This window comes from Muscardinus avellanarius, assembly GCF_963383645.1.
Source record: "Muscardinus avellanarius genome assembly, chromosome: 8".
NCBI classification, from domain to species: domain Eukaryota; kingdom Metazoa; phylum Chordata; class Mammalia; order Rodentia; family Gliridae; genus Muscardinus; species Muscardinus avellanarius.
This window is the reverse complement of record NC_137794.1, coordinates 44,165,643-44,188,613: the sequence shown is the minus strand read 5'-3', so window position 1 is coordinate 44,188,613 and position 22,971 is coordinate 44,165,643. Positions and strand designations below refer to the sequence as shown.

Here is a 22,971-nt window from a genome sequence, read left to right as displayed (position 1 = left end):
CAACTGTTTTGAGTGGATCATCCAACAGCTATATTTCTTTGCAATGTATATTTTTATCTTACAGCATGGTTTCCAAGCTTAGCACAAGTTCTTAGGCTCCTGGCTCTACCTGGGTTTAGGTCCTTATAACAAGCCTGGAGCTAAGCTGTGCACCCCTCTCCTCACTAGGGAGCTACGCCCTCCTCCCCCCGCCCCAGCCCAGCCACCTGCTTCCTCCTGGCAGGAGCCCTGGATGCCTTTTGAGCTGCTTCCATAGGACTGGACTGCGCCAGGCCTTTAAACAAAGGACTAAACGGAGCTGCCTTTGTGATCCTGCTTTAAGCTCTGTCCTGGCAAGCCCACAGTGTGGACCTAAAAGTTTCATAAGGTCAAGATGGCTACAGTTTTCTGGAGAGCCTGAGTGCATTTTCTTAGGTTTATTGTAAAAAGAACTAACATCTTTTAGCAGGAGGCCTATGCTGTATGTGTTCTTATGAAGAAATTGGACATTTGGGGAACACAAGGAATCAGCATCATTTGAGCTACATAAAAATGAAGTGGCTTGTCAATGTCCTACATCACTTTTGCTGCTTCGGGAGACTATGCAATGATGGAAAAATGATTTTCCCTTTGTTTATTTCGTTCTCTCAGTGCCATAGTCCCTGTGGTTGTAGTAATTTATTTCTTTAGTTTTGTTTTCCTTTCCTTAACAGCTAAGGGGAAGAATCATTCCTCACACTGCTTTCAAGCTAGACTGAGCCAGTCTCATTCTACAAAAGAAATGCTGTGTCCACAAGAACTAAGCAATTACATCTAAATTGTTTTCTTAGTCAAAACACATCAACAGTTTTTAGGCAGTTTTTACTTGGCCAGAAAGCAGTGCTTGAATACTTGAAACTGTGTGCTATGTCCTATTTAATTTTCTATCAGAATGTTCTTTTGTAGGCAACATGCCATAATATAATCATCTATCTCCATGTCTGTTTTCAAGTTACACTGTGAAGTCTGCCACCCTTATATGGTGGTCATCAAAGACACAGATTGCTTGTTGTTTAACCAAGTGTTCTAAAGCATGTATCTGAAAACATCATTATTTTTTATTCTAAAAAGCTATGCAGCTTATATTCTGAAAACTATTAAAATATATGCCACTGTTGGGGTAATCTGGTCATTCTTAGTAGAATATGGCAGAAAATTATAAAAGGTGTGCTTTTACAGTTTTTATTTCAAAACAAAGTCTCACTAAGTTGCTGAGACTGGCTATGAACCTGCAATCCTCCTGTCTCAGCCTCCCAAGTTCTGGGTTTTACAAGTATGCGCCACCATGCCCAGCTAAATTCTGACATTTAGAAAGTGAGCAGAACACAAATGTTTCACATACTTATAATAACCTCAAGTTAGACAACTTTGCCACTCCCACAGAATCAGCCATCATCTAAACAAAAGGCCAGCCAGAGTATCTACTGAGAGGGCCAATAAGGCAACTCTTTGGCATTCTCAACTACAGCAATGTGTCATTTAAAGGGCACATTCTAAGGAATGTGGCATTGTTTCCATTGTGTAAGTATAGTCCATGATACTTGCAAACTATGACAGCTATGACCTCACTAGGTAGTAACAGTCTTACAGGACCATCACCGACACCTACTTGGATGTCTGCTGGAGCTCTACTTGGGTGACTGACACCCTTCAAATGCATCATGTCCAAAATGCCAGTGTTATTCCATCACAAACCTGTTCATTCTTGAGAATTCCCCATTCAAGTTGACCACTCTAACAGCCATACTGTTTGCAAACATGGCCATGTGTTCCATGTGCTGTCTAGGACCTTGCCTATTTTGCCTTCTGACACCCACCTCAAATAGGTCCTCTGGGGAAAATGAGCTCTGAGCTTACATATTTTCCTGCCCCATATATGAGTCTTTGAGGACAGTCTTTCATGACAGGTATTACCAGTGCCTAGTATGAGTGAATTATTTCTGGAAGCAAAAAAGTATAAAAATGTCTCTTCATATTAATAGACTCAACACCAACTCAAATTTCTAATAAAGATCCTAAGACAATTTGGAGGGCTATTATACACAAAAAAATTTTTTTGGCAGGTCTGGGGATGGAATCCATGGGAATTCGACCTCCGAGCTACACCCCCTGCCATATTTTATATTCTTTGTTTTGAAACAGGAAGGATCTCACTAAGTTGTGGACAAGGACCTATGTAGCTGAGGTTGTCCATAACTGCAATCCTTTGGTCTCAGCCTCCCGAATGTAGGGATTACAAGCATGCACCACCATGCCCGGCTCTATACAAAACATTTCTAAGGGTCATATAAAACACTAATAGATTTTTACAAGAAACTAGAGTCCGGCCAGGTAATAAAATGTAACATATTGAAAGAAAATGAAAATTAAAGTCATGATATTAGCTTAAAACAAAACTGACAGATTTTTTAGATTCTAAAAGAATTTACCATATGATCAAAAGCCCTGGAAAGGGAATTTGATAAATGGTGATGAACTTACAGCCTAGTGGCTAGAAAAGAACTTGGATCCACATTATACTATAAACTTAAAAGATTCTAGATGGAGTAAAATTTTACCCCCCCCCCCACTACTGGGGATGAAACCCAGGGGCATTCTACCTCTGAGCGACATGCCCAGCCCTATTTTTTTTATTCTTTATCTTGAAACAGGGTCTCACTGAGTTGCAAAGGGCCTAAGTAGCTGAGCCTGGCTTCAAACCTGCATAATCCTCCTGTCTCAGCCTCCCAAATGCTGGGATTATAAGCGTGTGCCACAATGCCTGGCTAGATGGAGTAAATATTTAAGAATTAAAAAAAGTTGCAGAGTCTGAAAGGAAAATGAAACTGGAATCTTAAAAGACAAAAGTATGTATTAAATAGAACATACAGCTCATGAAAAACCAGAATAAAAGTCCTGACTGGCATAAATGGTCGTAAGTCATGATCAGACAATTCACAGAATCAGTATAATTTTAAAAGCCAACAGATGCTTAGGAAAATGAAAAATATCAGCAATGAATTGTTGGAGCTCCATAGGCAAAATCTGAAAAATAGTATCACTCATACAATGCATGGTAAAGTAAACTAAAAGGAGTTCTTACATGTGCTAGGGCCTGTTCTAGATACATATGATCCACTGTGAGGTGGATATTATTCACTTCACAAATGAGAAAAATGGCCAGAAGTAGCTAGAACACAGGAAAAGGGAGCACCAGAATATCGACAGGCAAAGTACTGAGCAAATGCTCAGTAAAAGGGTAGCTGGATCATTTTGGGTTTTACTTTAATTCTGTACTATTTGGGAAATAATATGTCAAAGATGCACTAAGCCTGGAGTGGTGGCATATGCTTGTAATTCAGCATTTGGGAGTCTGAGGAGGATCTCGGTTTGAAGGCAGCCTCAGCTACTTAGTCCCTCTGCAATTCAGTGAGACCCTGTTTCAAAGAATTAAAAATAGGGCTGGGGGTGACGCTTGGAGATAGAATGCCCGAGTTCCATCCCCAGTAACACACACACACACACACACACACACACACACACACACACACATGCTCTAGTCTCACTAATTGATGTATAACTTAAGGATGTGTTGGTGTTGTTGGGTAAAAAAAAAAAAAACTGGGAGGCTGTAAAAGACTGAAATGTGGGAGCGTTCAGTTTCTTGTTGATAGTGATGAAAATGCTTAAAATCCTAATAGGGCAAACATTTAAAAGTCTTGTTACAAATCATGATGATGACAACCACTCTAAGAAAATGGGAAAAGAATGAGAAAAAAAAAGTACAGGACACTGCCAGGTGTGGTGTACACCTGTAACTCCAATACTTTGGAGGCTGAGACGAGTGATGCCAGGTTTAGGCCAGCCTCAACAACTGAGCTAGACCTGTGTCAAAATTAAAAGGCCTGGTGGTGTATATAGCTCGAAGGTTAGAATGTCCCTCTATTCCAATTCCTCCAAAAAACGTACAGGGCATAAACCTCAAAAAGAAGTCACATTACAGGGATCCAGCACGCTCCTAATCCCAGTACTTGGGAGGTTGAAACACGTTTGCAGCCAGCCTCAGCAACTTGTAAGATCCGCCTCTGCAATTTATTGAGACCTTGTTTCAAAGAAAAATCAGGCTGGGGGTGGATCTCTGAGGTAAAACGTTTCAGCATTCAAACCCCAGTGCCATATACACATCCGCGCACACACAAGTCAAACTGTCGTCTTTTCCGTTATAGACATCCACATCAAAGAGGCTAGAAAAGAGTACAATAATCCTCCCCCTCTTCAAGAACAATTTCTTTTCCGCTTTTTTCCCCCGGTATTGGGGATTGAGCCTGGGGCATTCTACCTCCAAGCCACACTCGCGGCCTTATTTTACTGTTGTTTTGTTTTTGCAGGTCTGGAATCCAGAGGCATTCGACCTCCTAGCTACAGTCCCTGCCCTATTTTTTATTCTTTATTTTGAAAGAAGGTCTAAGTTGTGGAGGGCCTCAGTACCTGAGACTGTCCGCAAGACGCGATCCTCCGGTCTCAGCCTCCCAAATGCTCGGATTAAAAGCGTGCGCCACCATGCCCGGCTTTACTGTTTTGAAACAGGGACTCACTGAGGTGCTGAGAGTCTCGCTAATTGCTGCGGCTGCCCTTCATTTTTTGATCCCCGTGTTTTAAACTCAAGTACTGGGTTTACAAGAGCGAGGGGCGCCACCACGCCCAGCCGCCACTTGATATTTGTATTTTGGCATTAGGGATGGAACCCAGGGGCATTCTACCTCCAAGATACACCCTCGGCTCTATTTTGTTCTTTTATTTTGAAACAGTCTCACGAAGTTGCAGAGAGCCTCACTAACTTACAGAGGCTGGCCACGAACCTGCAATCCTCCTGTCTCAGCCTCCCAGTACTGGGATTACAAGCGTGCGCCACCACGCCTGGCTTGATAAATTCTTAACCACATCACAGGCCAAAAACTGTTCCATTCTGCCTTCGCTGTCACAACTTTATGACGCAGAAATTGTTAATCCCATTCAACCTTTGAAAAAACTCAGACTAAGCGGAAACTCCTAGCCCAGACTGCAGCTGAGACCGCACTCCAGCACTCACGCACAACCCGCACGCCGTCTCTCGGGAAACCGCGCTCGCCCCGCCCCGGCCGCTGACCTCACTTCCGCTCCTGCGCACTGAGGCTCCGGCCCAGCGCCCGGTTGACGGAAATGGTTTCTTCTCGCTTGCCTCCAGCGACGCTGACACTAAAGCAGGTACTAGCAGTTCTCTCTAGAGCAGCGTCCCACGCTCTGAGCTTCTCTATGTTCCATTCTGTTCTCCGAGTGGGACTCGGGTAATGATCTCAGGGCGGGGTGGGCCTTGGGGGGGGTCTTGACCCCGCGCGTACAGTCTCTGATTGGCCCAGGCCCTGGGGGCGGGGCTTCCTGCCTGGACCGGAGGGCCAGGCTTATCTCTAGGCTCCCAGACTGAAGCCTTGGTTGCTATGGCAAAGAGTGCTCTGTTGTACTAAGTTATGGTCAAGAAGAAATTAGATTACTTAAGGAACTTAACAAATGCGTTCATTTAGGGAAAGTGTTACTCTTACAGCTTCTGCGAGATGCGCAACCGTTTTCCTGCTTAGAAAGGGAGTGAGCTCTAGATTTTAAAGATTCTTCTATTTGACAAGAGTAAAGCAAACGTCCAACCGAGCTTCCTTCTTGCCGCGTTATTAATTTTTTTTCTTTGTTCTTTTTAAAGTCGAGGACCAGAGACATTGTCTACTTACAGTTTGGTTTGATAGAGCTGGTGATTTGTGCAGTTCTAACTGCCATTTCCCCCTCCCTTGCACAGTTCATGAGAAGGCAACAAGTTCTTCTTCTGTACAGAAGGCTGTTGCAAGCAATTCGGCAAGTTCCAAATGATTCTGATCGCAAATACCTGAAGGACTGGGCAAGAGAAGAATTTAAAAGAAATAAAAGTGCCACAGAGGAGGTGAGAACATGATCGCGGTGGGAGTTGATTGGTGGGCTTAAAAAACAGTTTAGCAATCATCTTGGAGTATAAATGTCACAGAAATGGTATGTCTTGATCATTGTAATGGTGCAGATTTTGCACTCAAGTGATACTTTGTAAGTTTTAGTTGCTGAATCTATACAGTAGTAGCATCACCTGGCTTGTATGAAGTACCACTAGCTTTTGGCTTTCCTAATACGCAGTCATTCCAACTAATGGATTTTTGTTTTGAGTGTTGGGGGCAGTTAAGGATGATGGGATTGAGCCCATGGTTTATGTCTGTCAATCCCATGTTCTACACCACTGAGTGACACTCCCAGCCCACCAGCTACACCACAGCCTGTTTTATTTTGAAACAGGGTCTTGCTAAATTGCTGAGGCTAACCTTGAACTTGCAATCCTCCCAACTCAGCCTCCCAAGTACTAGGATTACCGGTATGCACCACCATGGCCAGCTCACTACTTTGTTCTTGCACTTAACAAATAAAATGGTAGGATTATACCTTGTTTGACTAGGTAAAGTGATGACCAAATTTTCCTTTTTCCTACAGGATACTATCAGGATGATGATTACTCAAGGCAGTCTGCAGCTAAAGGAGTTAGAAAAAACACTTGCCTTAGCAAAATCTTAACTATTGCATTATTCTGAAGGATTTTCAAATCTTCATGCATTAAGTTTACACTTAACAATGAACAACTCAAAGCCAAGTCAAACTATATGTATACTACTTGAAAAAATATTAGAAGAAGATAGAGCATGGTATGTTGTAGAAAGCAAAGAAAGTCACATTGAAATCACTGCCTTAGCTCTGAAAAGTATATTTGTTTTAAAAATGTCTCTGGATGTGTCAGCAGTTTTTTAATATGCAAAAACCGTTCTAACAAATGGCCACTTGGTGCATGAAAAGATGCTCAACTCAGTCATCAGAGAAATGCAAATCAAAATTAAAATGAGCCAGCACTTCACTTCCACTAAGTAGCTATAATGTGAAATGGAAGTCATAAGTGTTGGTGAAGATGTGGAGAAAACGGAGTCATCATACATCGCCGGTCGGAATGTAAAGTATCTGCAACCACTTTGGAAAACCAACGATGATCTTCTCAAAAGGTTACTGGAGTCACTATATGATTCAGCATTGTGCTCCTGAGTCTTTAATAAAGATAATAAAAAACGTGTGTGTGTAAGAAACATGGATATGAATGTTCATAGTAGCATTATCCACGATAGCCAAAAAGTGGAAAGAGTAAAAATGGCCATCATCTAATAAATGGATAATATATAGTATATTCATAAAATATTTGGTGATAAGAAAGGATTGATTCATGCTATACATGAATGAACTTTGATAACACTGTTAAATCAAAGAACCCAGTCAACACATCTCACCTGTTCTATGGTTCTACTTACATGAAATGTCCAGAATGGAGAGTAACTTTGCTAATTGGCATGAGGTTTCTTTGGGGGATGATAAAAATATCCTGTAGATTATGGCATTGGTTACATAACTCTGAATGTACTATGAATATGATCAAATCCTGTTAATAAAGCTGTTAAAGTATCAGATAAAGGATTGGAGGTATACTGACCCCAGGAGATAATCTAGAACTTTCTTGAAAAATCCTTCTGCATCATCCTTCAGGACTGTTGAGGTATGTTTTTCAGATGCATCATAGTTTGAAAGCCAAAGGACTTATCTCTAAAGAAACCACCACTGGGAATCTCTGTTGGAAAGAAAAAGAGGAGCTTAGGGTACACATTGAAATACCAAAAAGAAGAGGGAAGGCTTTTTGAAACCTCTGGATGAAAATTCCACGATTACCTTATCATCCATGTGGAAAGATATTAAGGAAGATCTCTGATGCTTTAGGTTTTCCAGTGATAGGAGAATCAGAGAATTTGAAAAATACATCAGAGATCTATACATACACCAGCCTGGGGATACAGCTCAGTGGCTGCACAGGCCCTGGGTTCAATCTCTAAAACCACAAAAAAGTAGATAAATATATATGAACCAAGGTTGACTTTAGGACACTTTTAAAAGAGTTTATAATAATTTTATAAAATACAGCTGGGTGTGGTGGCGCATGCTTGTAATCCCAGCATCTGGGAGGCTGAGACCAGAGGATCGCAATTCGCAGACAGCCTCAGCTACTTAGTGAGGCCCGGTTTCAAAATAAAGAATAAAAAAATCAGGCAGGGGGTGTAGCTCGGAGGTCAAATGCCCTGGGTTCCATCCCCAGACCCGCAAAAAATAAAATTCTAGTAAAAAATATGAAAGTGAAAGCTGTGGCATATGCTGGGATTACCAGTCTGCAAACTGAAGTCCTCTGTTCATCCACCACAAAATTAAGAAGCAATCTCAAGAATATAACCACCACCTGAAAGATGGAGATGAATTTGTGCAGACTGTAACAGTCCAGATGTAATGCTGGACTGTGTGAGAGAAAAAAGGCACAAACTGATAGTGCAGACATTGATGACCATGACTGCCAGGGTCCACCCCCACCTCCTTCAGCCCCAGGGTTCACAACAAAGTATTTCTGAATATCCTTCAGTGGGAGTAATCCACTACTTCAGAATGCTTGTGTGAGCCAAATTTTAGGTGTTTATATAAGATATACACTAGTCAACCTTGTACAAAAACCATCTGACAGAAGTATTTGTGAACAATTTCTAAACAGAGCACTCAGGAACTATTTTGTGTCGTAGTTAGGCATACATACACAAATATAGGCAGTTTCTAGTCTTAAAATCTTGAAACAAATGTCATTTTATGAAGTGGGGAAGTCAGCTTTTAGTGATACACTTCCTAGCAGTGGATATACGGAATGCTTTTAAGAGCACTTGTGGTTTAAATTTGCATGTTGAAAATAAGTCCAAGAAAATATAAACTGGAGCCAGGCATGGTGGCACACGCTTGTAATCCCTGTGCTTGGGAGGTGGAGACAGGAGGATAGCACAGGTTCAAAGCCAGTCTTGCTGGCTTAAGAGACCCTGTTTCCAAATTAAAAACATATAAAAATAGGTCTGGGAGTGTAGCCTGGAGGCTACCAGGTTACCAGGAACCCCAGTACCACATATATATATATATATATATATATATATATATATATATATATATATATATATATATATATATATATACTGCAGTAAATATATATCTATACTTATATATATATATGTATATATACACATACACACACACACACACACACACACATACTGGAGTTTGGTTTTGTTGTTTTGCGGTACTGGGGATTGAACCCAGGAATATTCTACCTCTGAACTACATCCCCAGCCCTATTTTTTTATTATTTGGAAACAGCCACACTGAGTAGCTGAGGCTGGCCACTAACCTGCAACCCTCCTGTCTCAGCCTCCCAAGTACTAGGATTACAAGCATGTGTCACCACTCCTGGCTGATTTTATTTTTTAAAGCAGGTAAAACAAAGTTGAATTTTTACTTTCCAAATTAATGTCCATTCTTCTACCTTCATCTCTGAATTGTGAGCCAAGTCTTGTTTTTTAACCTAAGAAGAGATTCATTTACCAATTTCTTCTCAAGTATGGGACAACAGTCATTAAGATGTTGACCAGAATAGAACTGGAGGAACTAACTCATTTTATTTACCATCAAGTGACCTTTATTGTTGTTGTTGTGTGTGGTACTGGGGATGAAATCCAGGGGCATTCTACCTCTGAGCTACACCCCCAGCCCTATTTTTAGTCTTTTTATTTTTTGAAACAGGGTCTCACTGAGTTGCAAAGGACCTTGCTAAATAGCTGAGGCTGTCCGTGAACCACGATCCTCCTGTCTCAGCCTCCCGAATGCTGGGATTACAAGTATTCACCACCATGCCTGGCCTATTGGTATTTTTGATCAGATACCATATTAATCTTTCTGGGTATGTCCTGTAACCTGTACTCCTGTATAAAAGTTAATGATTTTGTTCATAAATTGTGTGTGTGTGCATGCACATACAAGCACACACACACGTGCACACAATACTAAGAGTTAAACCCAGGGGCATTCTGCCTCTGAGCTATACCCCCAGCTGTATTTATTTTTAGAGACAATGTCTTACTAAGTTGTGGGGGACATTACTAAGTTACTGACGCTGGCCTCAAACTGGTATTTCTCTTGTCTCAGCCTCCAAAGTACTAGGATTACAAGCATGTACCACCACTCCTGACTTTTGTTCCTAAATTGTAAGGTATTTGAGCCAGTGTAGTGGCACACACCTATAACCTCAGCCACTGGGGAGGCCAAGGCAGGAGGATTGCAAATTCAAGGCCAGCCGAGGCAATTTAGTAAGATTTTCTTGTGTGTGTGTGTGTTACTGAGGATGGAACCCAGGGCATTCTGCCTCTGAGCAACACCCCCAGCCCTCTTTTTATTTTTTATTTTGAAATGGTCTCACTGAGTTGCAAAGGGTCTCACTAAGTAGTCTGGCCACGAACTGAGATCCTCCTGTCTCAGCCTCCCAAATGCAGGGATTACAAGTGAGTGCCACCATGCCCAGCTCTAGTAAGGCCTATTTTTTTTTAACTTATTTTGTGGTACTGGGAATAGAACTCAAGGGCAGTCTATCTACAAGCTACATGCCCAGCCCTATTTTATTTGGGAACAGGGTCTCATTAAATTGTGGAAGCTAGTCACTAATCTGTGATCCTCCTATCTCAACTTCCTAAGTACTAGGATTACAAGCATGTTTCACCAATAGCCCAGTTTAGTGAGGCCCTTTTAAGTGAAGGAGAAGTCTGGAGATGTAGGTCAGTGGTAGAGTGCCCCTGGGTTCAATCCCCAGTACCACAAGGAAAAAAATTGAATGTTCATATTTATTTTTTTGCTACTGGGATGGAACCTAGGGGCTTTCTACCTCCAGGCTACACCCCCAGACCTATTTTATATTTGGAAACAGGGTCTAAGTTAGTGAGAACCTAAGTAGCCGAGGCTGGCTTCAAACCTGCACAATCCTCCTGTCTCAGAAGCGCTGGGATTACAAGCATGTGCTACCACACTGCCTTGAATGTTCATATTTAATTATCTGAACTATAATAAATTTTGGGGGCTACTGAAGATTGAAGCCAGAGGTATCCTATCTCCAAGCTCCATTTTATTTATATTTTTATAGAAATATGAAAGTTTTAAGCTAGGAAAAGATAGAGGACAAAGCAGCCCCCCCCAAAAAAAAAAAGGAAATCCCAGAGAGTGACCTTGAAGCCCTTGGGGGATGTACTTTTAAGCCTTCTTGAGGTTTTTTTTTTTTTTTTTTTTTTTTTTTTTTTTTTTTTTTGGTGGTACTGGGGATCCTGGAAACCCCTCTACCTCCGGGCTACACTCCCAGACCTATTTTATATTTTTATTTGGAAACAGGGTCTCTTAAGCCAGCGCGGCTGGCTTCGAACCTGCGATCCTCCTGTCTCCGCCTCCCAAGCGCGGGGATTACAAGCGTGCGCCACCACGCCCGGCTTTTCTGTTCTTTTATGACTGCTCAGACTTGGGCTTTGGGGGGCCAGTGACTTTTACACAGTTTCAATCCTTAATTTGAGTGATCGTCTGTGGGCTGCTCAGGGCCCTCGGTCTCTCACCTTTCTGCTCACCTCCCCAGCCTCACAGGAGGGGAGGTGCAGATGGCTACTTTAATTCTTCCTGTTCCCAGGCCCTCTGCCCTGCCTCGTGTCTCCCCTCTCATGATGTGACCCTAACTGCAGTTAGGGAAATGGGGTGGTGACCGCTCTAACTGCTTCTGTTTTATAATAATTGGTTTACATATATATATATATATATTTTTTTTTTCTTTTAAATTGTGCCATCCAGGCCAGGCATGGTAGTGCATGTTTATAATCCTAGTACTTGGAGGCTGAGATAAGAGGATGGAAGGTTTGCCACCAACCCCAGCTAGTGAGGCCCTCTGCAACTCAGTGAGACATTGTTTCAAAATAAATAAGTAGGACTGCGGGTGTAGCTTGGAGGTAGAATGCCACTGGGTTCCATCCCCAGTTCTGAAAAAAAATAAAAAGTGCCATCCAGTGGCGTTTTAATCCATGGTAGAAGCATTCCCGCAGCAGGACACATTCTTGGCTGTGTGTATGGCTGCAGTCAGACAGGCAGACACTCTTACTCATGCTTACTTAAACTATCTCTATGGAATAATTTATAAACAAAGGCAAGCAGCCACATCTACCTTTTAAAAAAATTGGGATTATGTAGGATAAGGCCCAAAGAAGATAAAAACTAAACTGTCCTTCTGCCAAATGAGAAATAACCACAGGCTCTTTCCTTGCTTGAATCAGGCTTTTAGGATTAAATTTACTACTTCATTTATTGAACAGCAAATCATTTTACTCTTAGTTACATCAAATAAAAGGCTATACTGGTTTGTGTCTCGTGGGTTTACTAATAGGTTCACAAATTAAGTTTTAGTCATACAAGTTACTCTAAAGGATTTTTTTTTTTTTTTTTTTTTTTTTGGTACTGGGTATTGAACCCAGGGGTATTCTACCTGAGATATACCCCTAACTCTATTTTAATTTTTTGTGGTACAGAGGATGGAACCCAGAGGCATTCCACCTCTGGGCTATACCCCCAGCTATGTTTCATTTTTATTTGGAAACAGGGTCTCACTAGGTTGTTGAGAGTCTCACTACTTTGGAGGCTGTCCTCAAACCTGTGGTCCTCCTGTCTTAGCCTCCCAAGTACTGGTATTACAGGCATGCACCACTACCCACTGGTTCATTAGGTTTTTGTGTTTTTTTTTTTCCAACTGGTTTGTGTTTTAAGTCATATTTAATTGATTGGCTTTCACAATCCACATTTCATAAGAAGAAATGTATTTAAACACCTGTAGGAACAATTTATCGAAAGTATATTATCTGTGTATTATTTAATTATACAAGTGATGTCTATTCCCCCCCTTTATTCAATAGTTTAAACATTTAAGATTACACTGAGGAATCTTGCTGTTTTACAGTAGTTGTTTTGACGCAGCTCACCTGATCTTGACTTTAAAGCAGATGTGTAGCTGAGTATGGTAGTGCACGGCTTTGGAATCCCAGTACGCGGGAGGCTGAGACAGGAGGATCACAGGTTTGAGGACATTCTCAGCAAACAGTGAAACTTTCATCAACCTAGCAAGACTCTGTTTCAAAATAAAAATAAAATAGGGCTGGGATGTAGCTTGGAGGTGCAATGGCTCTGGATTCAACCCCCAGTGCCACAAAAAATTAGTAAAAGAAAGCAGATGTATTTGCTCCAAATTACACTTTTATATAAACAAAGGTAAAATGTGGTGAGGTGAAGGCACTCTTTCAGGAACTGTAAAATTGAGTCGACCACAATAAATGTAAGTAAAGGTTAAGCTGGGCATAGTGGCCACACCCCGCAGTCCCAGAAGATCGAGACAGGAGGATTTCAGGTTTCAGGCAGCCTCAGCAACTTTGTAAGGCCCCCTGCAGCTTAATAAGACCCTGTTTCAAAATTTAAAAATAGGGCTGGTGGTATAGCTCAGGTAGAATGCCCTTGAATTGCACCCCCAGTATCACAAAAAAGAAAATACAGGTTAAACAAGGTAGTCACACTGTTAATTTAAAAAAAAATCATATCCAAGAAATCACTGCCAATTTCAATGTTGTGAGGTTTTATGACCCAGATTTTCTTCTAAAAGTTTATAGTCTTGAGATTTATATTTAGGTCTTTTATCTATTTTGAGTTAATATTTGTATATGGTGTTAGGTAAGGGTCCGATTTTATTCTTTTTCATGTAATTATTATTTTTCAACAATATTTAGTTAAAAGATTATTATTTCCTCCACCAAATGTTTGTGGAAACCTTGTCAAAAATAACTTGACAATATATGGAAGAATTTATCTCTAGGCTTTTATTTAACTCTAATGGTTTATATATCTGCCTTTATAACAGTACTATACTGTTTCAATTATTGTAGCTTTATATGGTTTGAAATCAGAAAATATACATCTTCTAGCTTTGTTCTTTTGTGAGATCGTTTTGGGTATCTAGAGTCCATATTCCACATTAGGATAGACTGTTTCTGAAAAATAAATAAATAAATGTATGATAGTTTCACCTAAAAAAAAAAGAAAAAATATTCTCTGGTAAGAAAGAAAATAAATATCGAAATGTTTTCTTTAAGTCATCAAAAGCTTGGTATCAGACAAATGAAACTGTTCTGTGAGATTATCATTGTTAATATTGGATAAATTACTATAATACTAGATGTCAACCACTAAGCCAAGCATGGGAAGGAGGGATGGGGAGGGAACGGGGTGGGGATCGGGTGGGGGCTGACTGGGCGATGTGTGCATGTATGTCTACAAAAGTATTTTTTTATCCCATTATGATGTATGAATACAGTGCACCAATAAAAATAAATAAATAAAAACAAAAAAAGAGTTTAAGATCCATAGTATTGAGAACAATGTTTAATGCTTGGGGGAGACACAAATTCAAGGTGGTAAAAATATTAAATAGACAAACACATGCTTCAAGTATATCAACATCTGACTTAAAAAAAAAAGTATAAACCTGAAACACCACTTCATTTTGGGCTCCCAAAATCAAAAGTGAGATTAGAACTAATATATTCAATCTATTACCAGTATTTAATATATTCAATGCAACAATATACTAACATTTTTTAAAAAAAACACCACTGTACAAATTTTCTGTGTTTTACATTGTTTTGTTTTTTACCCCATAGCTACTGAAAATTTCAGCCTTATTTTGAGACAACTCACATGACAGGCTATACACTATTAATAGTTCTCTTTCTTTGGAAAATACAGTTGGGGCATTTGCTCATTTTAGCAAATAGCACAAGAGAAAAAAGAATAAGAAAAATACAAGACTTGCAGTTAAGTGTTTTACAATATTAAGGAACAAATGCATACCTAGCCCCGTTGGTGACCGCTAAACCCTGCCGCAATGGCCTTGAGATGTCGTTGCTGGGTTTATTCTATTTCTTGCCTCTTTTGGTTTTCTCTTCCACAGCAGACATGGGGCTAAGAGATGAGCTCTGCCAGACCAGGTCCACTTGACCTTTCTCGGTCCTCTCCAAGTCTGTGACGTGTGATGGACACGCCGAGTTCACAGTGCTCAGTTGCCTGCTTCTGATAGGCAGGAGGTATATAATGGGAATGTTCCTATCAAAGCACTCTCTGGCCTAAACTTGATAGCTCTCTTAAAAATTGTTTTCATCCTTTCTCAACAAGAATACCTTGAGGTAATAGGAACTATAAAATGAATAACTCCTGCTTGGAGCATGACTTACTGACCTTCTCAGGATTTCTTCTCTTCTTTGAGCATTAGGCAGTTCCCAGTAAATCAGAGGAGATGAGGAACGGCGTCCTACAGAAGTTAGTGCTATTTTGTTGGGAACAGATTTAGGAAACTGAAGGTACCATCTAGCTGGGTAAGTCCGCATTAGGAGCAAATAGGGAGAGGAGAAGGGGGAGGCGCCGCTCCAGGAACAGTCCAGCAAGAGTCCCGGAGAGGGATGGCACCCACCTAGGAGCTAAGGACCAACAACAGCTCACAAGCACAGGAAATCAGCCTGAAGCAACACCGGAGCGGTTCCACAGTCAGGTTCTGTAACACTGGCATCTATCTACTGAGTAACTTTTTAAAGGAATGTCTATATCCATGGATTGTCACTAGACTCATTAAAACTACAGGCTTGACAGAGGACTCTGGTACTAGTTTTCAGAATGTTCCCATGTCAGCAAGTCATTACTTTCTCTTTGGCTCAATGAACAGCAGTTTATTCACAATTATGGCCAGTAGTTACTAAGTTTCTGTGGTGATAGGTACAGAACTGAAATTTCTATGTATACATGGAATTTTGAGGAGGAGGATATAATTCTACATTCCAAGGGCCAAGACCTTGGAAGAGAAACGCACACAACCAAGCTGCATTGACAATTTTGTTTCTGGGTTTCTATTTCCTTACGTTAGTCCTCAGCATTCTATGAAGCTGGAGAACAGTGGCGTCTACCCCGAGTTGTTGAATTGTTTACCTTGGTACTATCACTATAAAACAGTACTCAACTCAATGATAGAACTCAATTCAAAATTAAATAGTCTGAAGAAATTACCTTATTCTTTATAAAATGTAGATTAATAATCTCAAGTTCTGTACTCTCAGGTACCTGGGTTTGATCACAAGTTGTGGAAGCTTCAGGTAAATTGTGACAGTTTTTGTTTTCTCCACTAATCTGTTTTCAAAATGATTAATCAATATTTTGGCCTGAAAACACAAAAACCATATCTAAAGGAGTTGAACTCTTCTTACTGGAGCTCAGTTACCATTTCTAGTGCTGTTTTCCGATTATTATTTAAATAAACCCCGACTTTAAAAAATATTTTAAGATATATTAGAACTTGGGACATCATTAGAATCTCTTTCCTCTCAAAATCTGTTGGATAAATGTTCACCTTGTTAAAGTTTCGGAATTTTGAGAACTACAGATTTGAGAAACAGGGTTTAGCACATCCCAGAGGTGTAATTCTTACAGAAAGACACTCCTGTCTAGGCACAGCAGGTGTAATACATGTATATAAACAACTACTTGAGTTGAAAAGAGATTTTTTTTTTTCCGGCTTTGACTTATTTCACACATCCTGGATTCTAGGGCTAGGGTTATACATCATTCTCACCATTCTGCTTTTTAGCATAGCCAGATTAATCTGAGCTTTTGAACTTCAGATGAACCTGAACTGAGGTTTCAAGTTTGTAATGAATCAAGAAACTAAGCAAGCTTCCCCTGGTTTCAGCCTGACTGTAGAAGTCCTCATAACCTCAAGGCATAGGAAGCCTGTACCTGGCACATTTTACAATTAGTGATTTTTTTTAAAGATAAGCCTATATGCATAAAAACTGGCTCCTTGGGCATAGCTGTTCTGTAGCTGCAGAACTGGAAATCCTCAAGAATGCTCTTTTGTTCTACTTCCCAGGGCCTAATTTTCCTTTTGCACCTTAGTCCTCAGCTTAGCAAGCTCCTCTTCTAAACTTTTTATGTGTTCCTTCAGAGTGGCCTTGTCTTGCTGGGCTTTCTGATTAGCTTGGCTGCGTGCCTCTTCAATCTTCCTTTCATACCACTTTTCCATCTGGGTAGAAACAGCCTCAAAAAAATACTGGGTGAGCTCCAGGGCTTGAGAGGTGTCTCGAATGTGGGGGGCAGTGGGTTCACTGCCCACTGCTGGTGGCAGCTGCCCACAGGTGGTGCTTGGCACCGGCTGCTGGGCCCGATGCCTGGTCTGCCCACTTTTGCCTGACTTCTTGGTCTGGGTGCCTCTGTTAACGCAAGGTCCAGCCTGCTGGACCTTGGCCCCCTCAGCCAAAGGCAGCAGGGCCGTCTGGACCTTGACGTTCCTCAGCCGAGAGCCAGTACAGTCAGAGGATGCAGCAGTGGAGTTGAGGGTCTTTTCCTTGGGCCTAACCACCTGAGAGGAGCTGTCAGAAGCCGCTGTGGGCCCCGCAGTCACGACTGATGGGTCCACACCTGGTTTCAGAAGGAGAAAAAATGGTCAGGGCAGATTCATGTTCACACAGGCAGTGGGTGGGCATTTGTTGAGTGTCCTGGGAACCCTGACCTTCTCAGCCTCCACCCAGCAGTGCAACAGGTTCTCTGTGGTGTCCTTCCTGCTTTTGGCCCTCCTTTCCCCCGTGTGTCCCTTGGGTACCATCTTGACCTGTAGGGGCTTTCATGGATTCTGTATTAGCCACACTGGCAGTATCCAGGCTTAAAAAAAAAAAAAATGCTGTCTTTTCCTTTAGTCTGTCTCAATCTACCCTAAAATTCTGGGTCTCGTTTCCTGATGCCTAAGGATGACACAGTTCACTAAGTGTCTGAAAATAGAATAGGCGCTTCTCCATAAGAGTGAATATCTCCCTTCTCTAATTTGCAGGCCATAAAAACAGTGTACCAATCGCTTAACCCAAGCTCCAATTTAAATTTAAGGCTCCATAATAAGTTCCATGGCTAGTCCTAGCAGGAATATTTGCTCGGGATTTTTCCCAATGTGTCAGCACAAAGATAAACCCACGGTTCTAGAGGTGGCTGTGGTAACATGAAATACTTAGCATACCAAAGTCCCCCAGGGAAGCCTAGTTACCAGGCTCTCAGTGTCCTAAAATTATCATCATTGAGTGTCACCACTGTGGCTGATATAAAGATGTGCTACTTGAAGCATCTATTATCTCGCACCCGGGGCAAGCTCAATGCATGAACTACTAGATCATGAGGCCCTGACACAGCTGGACGAGGCACAAGGCCAATCAAAAAGAAGAAAGGGGAAAGGGTGCAAAGGACAAGGCAGAGAGCCCTGCTGAGGAGACAGAGGGCTGTTCACCACTCATCTTTGGGGTCCACTCTGACCACATTGACACTGGATCAGAAGCACTGTTATTATCAATCAGTGATTCCTTCATTTTTTTTGTTTAATTATATTTGAGCACTTAAATAGAGTACTGGCTGGTAATCCCCATGCTTGTAATCCCCATGTTTGGGAGGCAGAGACAGGAGGATTGCGCAGGTTTGAAGCCAGCTGCGCTGGCTTAAGAGACCCTGTTTCCAAATAAAATATAAAATAGGTCTGGGAGTGTAGCCCAAAAAGGGTTCCATCCCCAGTGCCACAATAAATAAGTAAATAAATAAATAAAGTACTGTATTACTGCATAGAAACAGAATACGTCGTTGTGAACAAACATGAGCCCCCTCTATAATCTAGCATTGTCCGCAGCCTGATCAGCGGGATTGCCTTCAGAGGCAGGAGAAAGCAGGATCAGGGGCCACTCTGCCTTGGAACAGAAGGGCCCGCTCTCTTTGTGCTTGAGTTACCTGTCGAGGATTCACAAGTAGAGGGTGTGGATTTAGCCCTGGAGGCCCTCGAATCTCCAGAAAGCTTCAGCTCCAGGTTCTGAATCTTTAACATGCACCAGGTTTTTATTTCATCCACCAAGGACAACTAAAAATAAATAAATAATGAGTGTACAAAAGCATCAAGAATGGAATTTCGTCGCCAGGTGTGGTGGTGCACGCCTGTAATTCCAGTGCTTGGGAGACAGATAGGAGGGCCACAGGTTCAAGACCAACCTCAGCAACACAGCAAGACCCTGTTTCACAATAAAAAATAAAAAAGCTGGGATGGTAGTACACGCTTGTAATCCCAGCATTTAGAAGGCTGAGATAGAAGGATTGAGGATTGTGGTGAGGCCCATTGCAACTCAGTGAGACCCTGTTTCAAAATAAAGAATAAAAAATAGGGCTGGGTTGTAGCTCAGAGGTAGAATACCCCTGGGTTCCATCCCTGGTACTGCAAAAATAAATAAATAAATAAATAAATAAATAAATAAATAATAAAAGGGTTGGGGCATAACTCAGAGGCAGAATGCCTCTGGGTACAATCCCCAATACAAAAAAATTAAAGAATGAATTTTTGAATTATGATAGCATATATATATATATATATATATTTTTTTTTTTTTTTTTTTTTTTTTTTTTTGCGGTACTGGAACCCAGCAGCATTCTACCTCCAAGCTACACCCCCAGCCCTATTTTTCATTCTTTATTTGGAAATAGGGTTTTAATGACTTGCAAAGGGCCTCATTAAATAGCTGAGGCTGGCCGCGAACTCGGATCCTCCTGTCTCAGCCTCCCAAATGCTGGGATTACAAGCCATAAACCACCATGTCCGGCTTACAATAGCTATTTTTATAAACCTAAAAGTTATGAGTTACCTTATTCATCCACGGGGCCACACCAAATACCCAAACCAAGATCTATAATTCATTAAGTCACCTAGAGCTATGTTAAACTCAAATATCCCAAAGAGACCCAAATCTCCCAAACCAAGCGTCTGGCTGCTGACAAGCAGAGCTTTGAGTGCTAGTGAGTATCTCTTCCTTGGCTAGAGTTCCGTGTCTCTTTAGAGAGACTGCAAACTCCTTCAGGTGGGAACTGTGTTTCCTTCCACAACAGCGAACTGGCTCAGTGCAGGCCCCGTACATGGAGCTGACTCGGGGTAGAGAGGGCCTTTCCCCAGCGTGCTCCGTCCCGGCCTGTTGCCAGCACATTCAGTAGCAGACACAAACAGGAACACAGGTTCTTTGCTATTAACTTCAGATTGGGGTTATAGGAATAATATGTAATACAAATGTTTTTCGGGAATCCCGGCCTCTGAGTTTTCAATGATGGGTCTGATTTTTTAGCTCAGTGGACACGTGATAGACCCTGGTTGTCACCTGCCGCTTTTCTCCCTCGTGCTTCTCAGCATCCGAGTGCTGCTGCAGGCGATTCAGACACTCTGTCCTCTCCGCTGAGAGTCGCTCCACCATCAGCTTGTCCAGCACGCGCATCTAGGAGGGAAGGAACACAGAGTGCACGCTGAGATGACCTCCGGATGCTGCCTCCCACTCACCAGGACAGGGCCAGGGTACCAAGCAGGTGCAGAGGGCAAGCACGCACACTCAGCTCTCCATTTGGTCCTATTTTCATATGATGTTCATGGAACTCTAGCTTTTCAGAATTCTTGAGCACGTCCCTCTAAGGCCAATGTTATTCCTTTTCTGTATTTGTTAAAAGTCCTAATAAAGGAGCTGAGGATGTAGCTCAGTGGTAGAGAGCTTGCTTGCCTAGCATGCTTGAGGCCCTGGGTTCAATCCCCAGTACTGGCAAAATGTTTTGTTTATGTTCTTTGGCCAAGCCTGCTACACACTCCTGTAATCCAGTACTTGAAAGGTTGAGACAGGAAGATCATAGGTTTGAGTCCAGCCTCAGCAACTTTAGCAAGATCCTGTTTCAAAATGAAAAATTAAAAAGGGCTGGGGGTAGCCAGGCGTGGTGGTGTGCATTTGTAACCCCAGCATTCGGGAGGCTGAGACAGAATCACAGAGAATCACGGCCTCAGCAACTTAGTGAGGCTCTCAGCAACTTACTAAGACCCTGTTTCAAAATAAAAAAAATAAAAAGTGCTAAGGGTGCAGCTCAGAGGCAGAATATCTATGGGTTCAATCCCCAGCACCATCACACACACACACACAAAATTATATAAAGAAACTTCAGTTCTGGAGCTGTGGTGAGCGCCTTCCACTGTCTCTCTGATCCCCATGTTTGTCTCTGAACTGCTCTCAACCCAACTCTTGAAACGGACTTGTTCGCGACCTCCTCACCCTTGTCCTGTAGAGAAGCCCCAAGACAAGCCATGTGTGTGCAGGGGTTGCTACAGGCCACAGAGCCTAGCTCAGCAGTACTCCCTGCACGCTGGGCCAGAGCCCCATCCCTACCAAGTAGAGTGAGGACTGACCCCGCACCCCAGCCCGTCACCCTCCTTGAGCTGAAGGAAGTGCTGTTCCAGTGTGAGTGAGGTGAGCTCAGTCTTAGCTAATATATCACGGCCTTAAAAGACTTTTTGAATGTCTTTGCCACAAAGGTACAAATACCCACTACATCTAGAATGTTTAGCCTCAGCCAGTGTGGTGGCACGCACTTTGTAATCCCAGTACGTGGGAGGCTAAGGCAGGACACTCACAGGTTTGAAGACAGCCTCAGCAACTTAGCAAGATCCTGTTTCAAAATAAAAAATAAGGGGCTGGGATGTAGCTCAGTAGCTAAGCGCCTGCTTTGCAGGTGTGGCGCTCTGGGTTCGATCCCCGGTTCCAAAAATGAAAAAAAAAAAAAAAAAAAAAAAAGAACCCCTTTAAAAAAAAATAAGCAAGATAGAATGCTCTTGAGTTCAATTCCTAGCACCATAAGAAAAAAACAAAAGGAAAAGGTTCAGTCTCACCAGTAAACAGGAAATGAGCTCTGAATAGTAAAATAATCTTAATTTAGTTAAAAAAAAAAAAACCTTTAGATTTGAGACAAAAGTTCAGACACTGCTGGTGAGATGCAAACTGATAGAACCTCTCTTTTCTATTTTGGTTTTTTTGTGTGTGTGGTGCTGGAGATTGAACCTAGTGGTATTCTACCTCCAAGCTACATTACTAGTCCTAATTTATTTATTTTGAAGCAGAGTGGTATAGGTTGCTGACAACCTCACTGACTTGCTGAGACGGCTTTGAACCTGCAATCTTCCTGTCTCCGTCTCCCAAGTATGAGATTACAGGCCTGCACCGCCCTACCTGACTCTGGTACAACATTTCTATTAAGTAACTTGCCAATGTTTATCAAGAGTCGTAAACATTAACTTTGGACTCAATTCTCATTCGCAGCAAATAATCTGAGAAATAGTAAAAAATTTATGCATATAAATGTCCATCAGAATATTATTTATAAGAATAAAAAATATCTAAGCGGGGCGTGGAGGTGCATGCATGTAATCCCAGCATTTGGGAGGCTGAGACTGGAGGATCGCGATTCATGGACAGCCTCAGCTGCTTAGTGAGGTCCTCTGCAACTCAGTGAGACCCTGTTTCAAAAATAAAGAATAAAAGATAGGGCTGAGGGTATAGCTTGGAGGTAGAGTGTCCCTGGGTTCCATCCCTAGTGCTGCAAAAAAAAAAAAAAAAAAAAAAGGCAGGTGTGGCACGCTTGTAATCCTCATGCTTGGGAGGCTGATACAGGAGGATCACCCAGATTTGAAGCCAGCCTCAGCTACTTGGTGAGGCTCTCAGCAACTTAGTGAGACCCTGTTTCTAATAAAATATAAAATATGGTTGGGAGTATAGCCTGGAGGTAGAAAGCCTCTGGGTTCCACCCCCAATAACGTGCGCGTGCGCGCGCGCGCACACACACACACACACACACACACAAATGTCTAGGAAAAAGGAATGGTTAAATCCAGGTGTGGTGGTGCATACTTGTAATCCCAGTACTTGGGAGGCTGAGCCTGGAGGATTCAGGTTCGCAGCCAGCCTCAGCTACTTAGTGAGGCCCTCTGCAGCTTATTGAGACCCTGTTTCAAAATAAAGAATAAAAAATTGGGCTGAGAGTATAAGCTTGGAGAGGTTTAGTGCCCCTGGGTTCAATCCT

At 41.9% G+C, this 22,971-nt stretch overlaps 2 protein-coding genes across 5 annotated transcripts in view; one reads left to right on the top strand and one right to left on the bottom strand.

Moving 5' to 3' along the window:
* Positions 1-5,196: 5,196 nt before the first annotated feature.
* Positions 5,197-6,612, top strand: LYRM2 (LYR motif containing 2; the record flags this gene model as incomplete). The annotated part of the gene is made up of 3 exons (XM_080699942.1): positions 5,197-5,241; positions 5,819-5,959; positions 6,532-6,612. 3 exons carry the CDS (start codon positions 5,197-5,199, stop codon positions 6,610-6,612), a joined length of 267 nt encoding a protein of 88 aa, XP_080556068.1.
* Positions 6,613-16,957: 10,345 nt separating this feature from the next.
* The window catches only part of ANKRD6 (ankyrin repeat domain 6), a gene marked incomplete at both ends in the record, with an annotated part of 69,623 nt that continues 63,609 nt past the window's right edge, over positions 16,958-22,971 (bottom strand). For 2 of the 4 annotated variants that reach the window (XM_080699699.1, XM_080699701.1), the window contains 3 exons: positions 16,958-17,502; positions 18,841-18,967; positions 20,244-20,357. In XM_080699699.1, coding sequence (XP_080555825.1) covers positions 16,958-17,502; positions 18,841-18,967; positions 20,244-20,357 — 786 coding nt within the window. The remainder of the gene's footprint in view (positions 17,503-18,840; positions 18,968-20,243; positions 20,358-22,971) is intronic. The other 2 variants (XM_080699700.1, XM_080699702.1) reach the window with 1 other exon arrangement.